The sequence below is a fragment of the Pteropus alecto genome, unplaced genomic scaffold (assembly GCF_000325575.1).
Source record: "Pteropus alecto unplaced genomic scaffold, ASM32557v1 scaffold43, whole genome shotgun sequence".
Lineage (NCBI taxonomy): Eukaryota > Metazoa > Chordata > Mammalia > Chiroptera > Pteropodidae > Pteropus > Pteropus alecto.
In genome coordinates this window covers 6,581,518-6,592,168 of record NW_006435764.1, presented here as the reverse complement: position 1 = coordinate 6,592,168, position 10,651 = coordinate 6,581,518, and the positions used below count along the sequence as shown (strand labels likewise).

The following is a 10,651-nucleotide window of genomic DNA, read 5'->3' as shown; positions in this document are numbered from 1 at the left end:
GATGCTTTCCATATTGACAGAAAAAATTCATGAGGATTAAAGATAATGTCTCTTTAATTGATTTTTTTTTTTTTACCATGATGAACAGTAAAATAATATGAGAAAAATCTATGCTGCAATTTTTCCCTTTGCGAAAACTGGAATTACACCCGCAGGCAATTCCCGCCGAGCACAGGCCCCGCCCCCACGTGCATTCTTTAAATGCAAGAAAACAGATATGGGTATTTTTCAAAATAGCTGAAAGTTTCATGATTTGGGGAGGGGGCAGGTGTGGAAGATGAGTTTCCCACACAACACAGAATGTGGAGCTAAGGAGGGCACCTCTGATAAAAAGAGATTTCTGTAAATACACGAGAAAAGCAGTTCTGTTGACACTTTCTTCTTCTGTCTATAAAACGCACGAGTGACAAATAGGCCATGTGTTAACACCAGACAATGAAGATCCCCGCTCTCCACTGATCACCAGTGATGACGCTGGCAGCTTCTTTTCTGCAGGTTCTAGTGACGCCCCCCTTTTGAGCTCGCCTCCCGGAAACAAGCTTCCCTTCAAACCCTGGGTCTGAGCCAGCTAGGGATGTGAGTCCCTTGTTCCCAGTGAGAAATGGTGGCTCTGAATCTATAAAACACACCCTAAATTCAACCTGCCGACATGGACCAGCCGCTTTCAGCGTTAGCCGTAAAGACTGGCTTAGTGTGAGATCTTGAAAGAAGAAACAAACCGCGGTGTGGCTGTCACTACGTTAACCTCAGCTGAGGCACAGAGTCACTGTCCAGGAGGGCACGCAGCGTCCGTGTCATTCACGGGCAGCGTCTTTGCTCCCGATGAGGTTTAGAGTCCAACCTCAGCCCGAGTGATCACCTGTGACATAAAATTGTCACAGAGAGGCCTTGATGCACGTGCCTGGAGGCTTGACCTCTGTCCTATGACCCAAGCTGCGGTGACCCCTTGGTGGCGGGCAGGTGGGCACTGCGAATCACTCTCACCGCACGTGTCTTGTGCTCCTTGCAGGTGTTAAGGCCCCAGATCAGGTGAGGCCCGGCTCTGCCAGCCATCCACCATGGTGGTGGCATACCCTACTGCCACCGCCACCACCACACCTGCTGCCACCGTCACGGCCACCGTCGTGATGACCACGGCCACCATGGACCTGCGGGACTGGCTGTTCCTCTGCTACGGGCTCATTGCCTTCTTGACGGAGGTCATCGACAGCACCACCTGCCCTTCAGTGTGCCGCTGTGACAACGGCTTCATCTACTGCAATGACCGGGGACTCACCTCCATCCCCCCTGACATCCCCGACGACGCCACCACCCTCTACCTGCAGAACAACCAGATCAACAATGCTGGCATCCCCCAGGACCTCAAGACCAAGGTCCACGTGCAGGTCATCTACCTGTACGAGAACGACCTGGACGAGTTCCCGGTCAACTTGCCCCGCTCCCTGCGGGAGCTGCACCTGCAGGACAACAACGTGCGTGCCATCGCCAGGGACTCGCTGGCCCGCATCCCGCTGCTGGAGAAGCTGCACCTGGACGACAACTCCGTGTCCACCGTGAGCATCGAGGAGGACGCCTTTGCCGACAGCAAGCAGCTCAAGCTGCTCTTCCTGAGCCGGAACCACCTGAGCAGCATCCCCGCGGGGCTGCCCCACACACTGGAGGAGCTGCGGCTGGACGACAACCGCATCGCCACCATCCCGCTGCACGCCTTCAAGGGCCTCAGCAGCCTGCGGCGCCTAGTGCTGGACGGCAACCTGCTGGCCAACCAGCGCATCGCCGACGACACCTTCAGCCGCTTGCAGAACCTCACCGAGCTCTCGCTGGTGCGCAATTCGCTGGCCGCCCCACCCCTCAACCTTCCCAGCGCCCACCTGCAGAAGCTCTACCTCCAGGACAATGCCATCAACCACATCCCCTACAACACGCTGGCCAAGATGCGTGAGCTGGAGCGCCTGGACCTGTCCAACAACAACCTCACCACGCTGCCCCGCGGCCTGTTTGACGACCTAGAGAGCCTGGCCCAGCTGCTGCTCCGGAACAATCCTTGGTTCTGCGGCTGCAACCTCATGTGGCTGCGGGACTGGGTGAAGGCGCGGGCGGCTGTGGTCAACGTTCGAGGCCTCATGTGCCAGGGCCCCGAGAAGGTCCGGGGCATGGCCATCAAGGACATCACCAGCGAGATGGACGAGTGCTTCGAGGCAGGGTCACAGGGTGCTGCGGCCGCCGCCGCCAAGACCACGGCCAGCAGCCGCGCCTCTGCCACCACACCCCAGGGCTCGCTCTTCACCCTCAAGGCCAAGAAGCCGGGGCTGCGCCTCCCTGACTCCAGCCTCGACTACCCCATGGCCACGGGCGATGGGGCCAAGACCCTGGTCATCCACGTGAAGCCTCTGACGGCAGACTCCATCCGCATCACGTGGAAGGCCACGCTCCCCGCCTCCTCCTTCCGGCTCAGCTGGCTGCGCCTGGGCCACAGCCCCGCGGTAGGTTCCATCACGGAGACCTTGGTGCAGGGGGACAAGACGGAGTACCTGCTGACGGCCCTGGAGCCCAAGTCCACCTATATTATCTGCATGGTCACCATGGAGACTGGCAACACCTACGTGGCTGACGAGACGCCCGTATGTGCCAAGGCGGAGACGGCCGATAGCTACAGCCCCACCACCACGCTCAACCAGGAGCAGAACGCCAACCCCATAGCCGGCCTGCCTCTGGCAGGCATCATCGGTGGCGCGGTGGCCCTTGTCTTCCTCTTCCTGGTTCTGGGGGCCATCTGCTGGTACGTGCACCGGGCCAGCGAGCTGCTGACCCGGGAGCGGGTCTACAACCGGGGCAGCCGGAAAAAGGATGACTATATGGAGTCTGGGACCAAGAAGGATAATTCCATTTTGGAAATCCGAGGCCCCGGGCTGCAAATGCTGCCCATTAACCCTTACCGCGCCAAAGAGGAGTACGTGGTCCACACCATCTTCCCCTCCAACGGCAGCAGCCTCTGCAAGGGCACACACACCATCGGCTACGGCACCACGCGAGGCTACCGTGACGGCGGCATCCCCGACATAGACTACTCCTACACATGATGCCCGCCTGGCACGCCCGCCCCAGCTCCCGGCTCCTCCTGGTGTGGCGACCCTGTGGCTTTGCTCAGCCCGCTGCCACCCGACAGAGCAAGGAAAAGAAACTCCGTGATGACTTTCCCACCAAAAAGCAAAGTTTGGGGAGCGCTGACAATTTTTTAGAACACGACAGGGGAAAAAAAGGGAAAAAGAAATTTTTTTTTTAAACGGTAGAAGGCAGGAAGGGGTATCTGACGTTGCTGAAGACCTAATTTATACCGAAGTACGCCCTTTGGAGAGGGAAAGACTAAAAACAATATTGCAGGAAGGGTCGGACTGGTTTGTTTTTTTTTTTCCCTGAACTGCAAAGATACTACCTGTACAACGTCTGTGTATGTCTCACGCTCTGTTTGGGGCCGTCACAAAAGGACCGCCAGAGAGAAGCAGCCGACACGCAAAGTCCCCACGCAGCTCTCGCTGCCAGCCGCTCACTGGCCACGACGTGAGGGCGGTTTTCAGGCTCCTCACAAAGAAGAGGGGGAAGAAAAGGTCTTTTGCTATGGAGATGTTGTCCTGAAATCTCTTCTCTGGTTCTTTCCGTACCGTTTCCCTTACAGACTTTCAGAAATACTTCGTCCTTCACTGCATTCTTTGAACAATGATGTAGCCAATTAAAAAAACAAAACTTTCTTTCTCCTATACTGAAACCGTCTTCACTTCCATGCACCATACTCTGTGGAAGCCCCATGGAAGCTGCGGCTTTCCCGGCCACCTGAAGGCGCATCTATCTACCTATCTATATGTCGTGTCTCTAAATACAGACTGGTAGGTAGAGCCACATAGATGGTCCTTACAGTACTTCCTGGGTCAGTTCGTACAATTTCTTGAGACAATAGAATCGCGAAAACGTTGCTTTCTCCTAGCAATCACCGAGTAAGTAGACACAGTGTGTTGGGGATGGGAGTGGGGTGGGGGACAATGCTGTTCCTAAAGGCGGAGGCGTGTCTGTCCTGGACGGGTGGCTGGGGGGACCCTGGGCAAGGGATGCTTTCGGTTTGATCCTATCTCGGGTTGGCCAGAGCTGGGCCGTGCTCCTTTCTCATACAGAGAAACTTTCTTTGACGGCAAGTGTCCTCCTCTCCCTCCCCTGGGAGACAGAACACGCGGTCACCTCAGCAGCTACTTTCTCTGTGCTCTGTGCTTCCTCCTGGGACAGGTCATTGGCATAGGAATGGGTTTTTTTGTTTTTTTTTTTAATATCAGGTGATTAGACCTAATGGTTTCCATGGCTGCTCAAACAAAGCCCAGAAAAAAAACATGAAATTTCTCAGAAAAGCCCTGGGAGATAGAACCCTCAAACACAGAACACTCAGCCGTGCCCACCCCTGGGACTGTTCTGGAGACGGAAGCCCAGATCTCCCTCTCAACATGCCAGCCTCCAAAAGGGGACTGACCGGGGCCTTCAGAAGAGTTAAGATTTTATTTCCTCCCTCTGGAATCAATGTTGCCATCATTTATCAACGGGCAGTGCAGTGTGGCAAGCCGTGAGATTAAAACAATGATTGAATCATGGCAGCGAATCTGGAAAAAAGGGCGGAGTGGTGCCTGGGTTCTGATATCTCCTGCGTCCCAGCGCCCGGGGAACTCAGGTCACCATTCGTCAACATGCCGCTTGTCCTGCACCAGCGAAAAGCGATGTCAAAAGAGAGACGCTGGTCTGAGGGCAGGGAGGGTGAGAAGGGGTCCGGCTTCTGGCAGTGGCGTTTTCAAAAGGCCTCGACTGCTTTGACAAAAGCCAGAGGCAGGAGGATGAGACTGAACAGCAGTCACAGGGCTGCCGTGACAGGACCAGGGGCTGTCCACTCACCGGACATGAAAAGATGCTACGGGCCCCTTCAGTGAAAGGGAGGTGGTGCTGTTGAAGGAAATGGACATGACAGCGGCATGAGAGAGATGGAGAAGAGGCGCGGGCTCTCCATGGCCTGGCCAAAGACACGGTCTCACCAGATAAGGATTCTCACTCCCCAGCCACAAGGAGACGCCAAGGGGCATGGACGCGTTTTAGTATAAAACAAGCCCTTTTTCCCTTTTTCCACTTGAATTATTTTTCTCATACAATGAGGTCAGGAGAGAAAGTTTTCCAAGCCTTAATTTTATGTCTGTATAAAGATGGCCTTCCCTTCGACCTGCAGTGCCCCCAGACACAGGCCTGTTCCCAGCAGCTCAGGGAGGAGCAGAGGGGCCCCACTGGGTGTGGCTGGGAGGAGGGTGTGCACCAGGGTGCGGGGCGTTGGCTGGGGGACAGAAGTCCAAAGTCTCTGATGTTTCTGACATGAGGCCTCCCTCTCTCAAGGTACCACTTCTGCCTTCTCCCAGTATCCCAGGAAAATCAATCCCTGGCCACTCCACTATGGGTCCCCAAGTCCCCGCTGCCAACATGCTCAGTCCCCCATCTCACTCTAGGTCCTTCTTTTGCCTCTCCTCATGCCGGGCAGAGGTCAGATCATCCCCTTCGAGGCTAGGAAGGCATTTGGGGAGCAGCAGGTGGCCCAGTGCGGTGAGGGCTGTGGGGGTGGGCCTTGCAGGGCCAAGAGCCAGCACATGCCAGCAATACCCTCCAAGACCAGGCGTAGGGATGAACTTTCCTCCCCCAGAGCACAAGGCAGGCCCAGGCCCACCAGGGCCCGGGGACGACGCCTGCTCCCAGCTCTCACGCTAACAGGGCTCAGGCAGGGCTCACGACGGGCTGCAGCGCCCAGGCCCCGCCCGCCTCGCTGTGTGCCCACCAGTGGAGACACAGCAGACAGTGGAAACCTGGCCCCGCTGGGGCTCTGGGGCGCGTTCTCATCTTTTCTGCCCTAGGTGTCCTGACATCCTCCCAGCGTCCTGTCGGAGAGTGGGCCCCCAAATCTCTGCAAATGTCCGCAACGTCTCATATCCCCGCAGGACCGAGAAGCCAGGTCCACTCTGAAACCCCATCCCTCCTGGTCCAACTCCTCTGAGCTGACCACAGACTGCAAGGAGAGAGAGGATGTCCCCAGGGCACGCAGCCTCCCAACCCCCTGGACACAAGTGAGGACACAGGGCCCCTGAAGACAAGCCTGGGGCTTGGGCTACCACTTCTGCCTAAGAATCTCCCTTCTGTGGGTGGCCAACCTGACCCTTGCAGCCTCTAAGTAGCCAGGACAATCTCACTGGCTTCAGCATTGATGAGTATATTTTGTGGCATTTAAGGAAGGTTTAAAGTTTAAAAAAGAGAAAAGAAGTCTACGATACTTCTTTGGTTAAGTGGTTTACCCTTCGTGGTAATTAGATGTAGTGATTGGAATCTCTTTTCTATTACATGGCAATTTTCCTTTAAATTTCCCCTTTAAAAAAAAGGGGGAAAGAGAAAACAAGGAAGGAAAGAAGGCAGCAGGGCCAGGAGAGTCATTTGCATTTTGCGAATGAAGCCTCTTATAAGCTCAGCTCAGGCGAGCAGCCCAATGTATGGAATGCTTAAGAGATTACTAAGAATAAAATCTATTAATTAGTCATACTCAATTCCACAGACATGATGTGCATCAAAAGCTTCTTTTCTTCCCTTTTCTCCTTCCCTCTTGCTGCGGCCTTCCATGGAAGCCTCCATCTTCTCCTCTCAATTGGCCCCGGCTTCCTGGCCCGCCTCCACGGGAACATGGGGCCCAGTGGCTGACTAGGGGGCCTCCCCAGCCAGGGCCGACGCTGGGTTTGGGGTCAGGAGCTGGGCGTTGGCTTCCTCCAGCTCTGGGTGATGCTGCTGGGGAGGTGACAGCAGCTAGGAAGATGGTGGCGGCTGGGGAAGCCCAGGCGTCCCCCCCAGAGCCTGAAGGCCACGCCCGCCTCGTGCTTCTCACTCCCTGGAAGGTACAGGGAGGCCCGCCAGCCCCAACAGGGGGAGGCTGAGGCCAGGCAGGGAGTGAGGAGGTGTTCCCAGAGAGGTGTAGGAAAGGTGTGCTTTGCGAAGCCGCAGCCTCTGTTTCCCCTTCTGTAAAGTGGGAGTGGGCTGAGATGGGGGTTAGCTTCACCCACTGATTCTGGAAGGTTCTAGTTGGTCCAATGCAGGTGACGGAGGCCCGGAGCGGGAGGGACAGGCCCGGTGAGGGATCCCTGTGGGATCTGAGCAACTCTGAGCCTGGGGCCTGGACAAGGGGACAGACAGCGTGCCCGGGACTGCTTCTGAGCGTCCCTCCTTCACTCTGGGAGCTGGGGAGCGAGGGGAGGACACCAGCTCCGCCCCCCGCCCTCCCCCAGCCCAAATGGCAGCTAAAGTCTCAAAGCCAACCCACTCCGCTCCAGAAACCTGTGTCCTACTGAACGCACGAGTGAGGACAGGGCACCTGAGGCTTGTGTTTATGAAAAATACAAGGCAAATTGGATGCGGCAGACAGGGAGCGATAAAGCTGGGGTATCTGCTGGAAGGAGGGGCCTTGGAGCGCACAGCAGCCTGTGTCCCTGAGGACCAGACCGTGTTCTCAGGGCCAGGACCCGGGCAGGGTCAGCTATGGGCATCCCATGCACCCGCGTCCCCTTCCGCACTCAAGTCAACGCAGGTGGCGGGCGGCAGACGCCTGGTGCCAGATCAGCACCAGGCTGAGCACCCACGAGCACGGCACGGCCCTGCTCAGGCTTTCTAGAACGGAGACAGAGGACGCATCTTTTTCCTAAGGAGGGATAAAAAGGCTCAAAAATGCAAATCATTACTGTTTACAACCAAGCGAGTCTGCTAAATTGATTAGGAGAGATTACACTCCTTGGAGGTGAAAGGAAAGGGGGATTTTTTCAAGTTTTATGAACCTGCCCCCAGTGGCCATGTGCAAAGCGGGGATTTTCCAAGCCTGGCTCAGGGGGGCTGTCCCTTTGCATCTCCAGGGGGAGCGGGGGGTCTGTGGGGGCTGACACCACATTGGCCAGAGCTCTCGGAGGTAACGCTGGGTTTGATGGAGCTGGAGATCGAGCATGGCCCTTGGAGAAAGCAGTTTTGCCTCCACGGAAAGCCTTGTGCTTGAGTGTCTAGGGCAGGGCAGGCTACTTGACCCACACAGGTCATTCAGAGGCTGTCTCAGCCTCCATCAGAGACTCTAACCCTGCCCTCCAGATTCGGTCTGCCTTCAGGGGTCAAAAGTGAGAAGAAGTGGCCAGTCCAGTCACTTAGAGTAGGACTCTAGAGCCATGAGCTTTTCTGCTTCCTTTCTGTTCCAGGGTCAGTCTGTTTCTGATCCATTCCCTGCGGTCAGTGAAAGGGGAGTGGGGCCGACTGTAAAGGGAACACTTAAGGTCAGGGAAGGGAAGCCCTGGCCTAGAAAAGAAATCAGACAATGAGCTCTCCGTCACCAGGAGAATTCAAGCACTTGATGGGGATATGACAGATAGTTTCCAGCCTAAGCCAAGGCCTGGTTCTTTGACTAGAAGATTCTGGTTCCCACCCTTACTTTATTAGGCCCCAGGACTCTAAAAGATATAGAGATGATCACTGTGCTGTTCGAAATGACCAGTGTCCCCTATAAATCCCAGGTCAGGACCATCCCACTGCGAGGCCACCCAGCCCCGTCAAAGAGCTGCTTGTGCCACTAGAAATGCCACAAAATCCCCATCCTCAGTGTCCCAGAGGCATTGAGAGGGGAAGTGTAAACATGTGCCACTCGATCCCTGAGTCGACAGGGTGTTCCAAGGGTGACCCACCCACTTCGGCTGGCTTGCCTGGGGTCTCTAGGGAGAGACCGCCGGGGACTAGGCCTCAGGGTCCCCGGCTGCGTCCTGGACCTGCTGTCAGCGTCAGGGCCCCTGCGAGCTCCCTCCACCGCCCCACTGGCTGTCCTCCCAACTCAACACACTCAGCGCTGCCTGCTCAACGCACCGTCCCAGCCAGGTTGACGGCTGCCTGGGGCACTGTTCAGTCTGCCTTTTCAAGCATTTACCATTTCTTTTGAAATGTTCCAAGTACTTGCCTGAAAAATCCACATTTGCTTCTTTATAAACACTCACAAAAAGACTCCCCAGGCTCTTGATTCCTCCTCCCTCTACTTTCCCCTTCTCCCTTTGCATTTTTAAGATATTGTTTTTCTCTGGTTTTGTAAATTCCATCATCGCTGGGGTCAGGCCCACTTTCTCACCATGAATGGGATTTGCAGGTGTGCCCAGACCCGAGGCCACAGGGGCAAAGCCTCTGTTCTCCCATCCCACACAGGGCAGATCTTCGGCCTGGGGCAGCTCTTGCCCTGCTCCCTGCTGGACCAATGGTCACGGCCACGCCCCCACCAACTCTTGTTACGGAAGTGCTTGGCTTGAGCTGGCAGGGCAGTGTGGGCAAACTGAAGGCACGGGGTGCCTGCAAGGGACTCACTCAGCCCCCGCTTCCTAGCAAAGCGAGCCCCTAAGATTCTGCAGCCATCAGAGCCACCAGGGTGCCCTGGCCCCTGTCCTGCCTATACCACCCGTGCCCCCGACACCTGAAAGCCCAAAAGGCTGAGCCTGGAGAGTCCTTGCAAGAAGGTCTTTGCTATCACTGCCCCTAACTCTCTTTTGCAGCTGTCAGGCAGGATGCCAGGTCCCCCTGCTCCTCTGTGCTGGGTCACTGCGCCCAGCACAGCGCTTGGCACACAGGTGCTCAGTCATCGCTTCTCCGACCTTCTCTCTTCCTTGGCCATCCACTTGCTGTCTGCCCCCTCAGGCTAGAACAATGGGTCCAGGTGGGTGTTGGCAATGGCCTTCTTCCCTGTACCTGCTCCGCTGGCAGCCTGGCCCAGGCAGGGGCTTTTCTCTCCGAAGCTCTCCCTTGTACCCACAATCACCAGCTGTGAGCTCGATGGGGAAATCCAGGCTCAGCGACAGCCACCGGCCGGCCTGGGTGACTCAGTTTCCCTTCTCCAAGCCAAGCCTCAGGTGGGTGACAAAGAGGGCAGAGAACCAGGTGTCCCACCTCGTCTGACCCTCTGGTCGAGAGTCCCCACACCCTGAGCCATCCACCTGGAGGAACTAACTTTCTCCTCAAGACAGAGAGAAACAAATACAAGAGCTGACAATCAAAGCCACAGCAGACATGGGCCGCCACACGGTCATCTCCCTGGAGCTGGGTGGGCCAGGGTGCCTCTCCTCCGAGCTGTTCAGCAGACCTGTTTGCAGAGTGTCCCAGAGACCACCGACGTCCGGCTGGTCTGGTTTTCGAAAGGTTTCTGGGTACTCTGGAGGAAGACACGAAACCCTGAAACTAGCCTTAGCTTTTTTAACCCTACCTAACATGCAACCTGCCAGCAGGCCAGCGGCCCTGCTGAGAAGCCCACCCAGAGTCCGGGCTGGGCGCCAGGCTGCAGCAAGGAGGGGTTTCTTGGGACAGAGGACCCCGGTGCCTTCCGACTCAGCTGCTGAGAGCCACAGGGAGGAACCCGGGCAGCCCAGCATTTGAGGTTTGTCGGCTGAGAGGGAGAAAAAGCGGAGAGAGATGCCGTTGAAGGTTGAGGGAGGCTGCAGGTTGTGAACACAATCGAGCCAGAGAGAGGGTACGGTTACGGGATTCTGCAGGCTGGAGCGGACGCCTGCGAAGTATGAATGTCACCCGGCGGGTGTGCACAGGGAGGCAA

General features: G+C 56.4%; 2 protein-coding genes across 2 annotated transcripts in view; one reads left to right on the top strand and one right to left on the bottom strand.

The window, feature by feature from the left end:
* MACROD1 (MACRO domain containing 1) overlaps window positions 1-10,651 on the bottom strand; it is a 142,219-nt gene that overhangs the window by 99,999 nt on the left and 31,569 nt on the right. The window lies entirely within an intron of this gene.
* On the top strand, window positions 237-4,333 carry FLRT1 (fibronectin leucine rich transmembrane protein 1). The gene has a single exon (XM_006911166.2). The coding sequence runs from the start codon at window positions 1,059-1,061 to the stop codon at window positions 3,078-3,080; it is 2,022 nt and encodes a 673-aa protein (XP_006911228.1). The 5' UTR covers window positions 237-1,058; the 3' UTR covers window positions 3,081-4,333.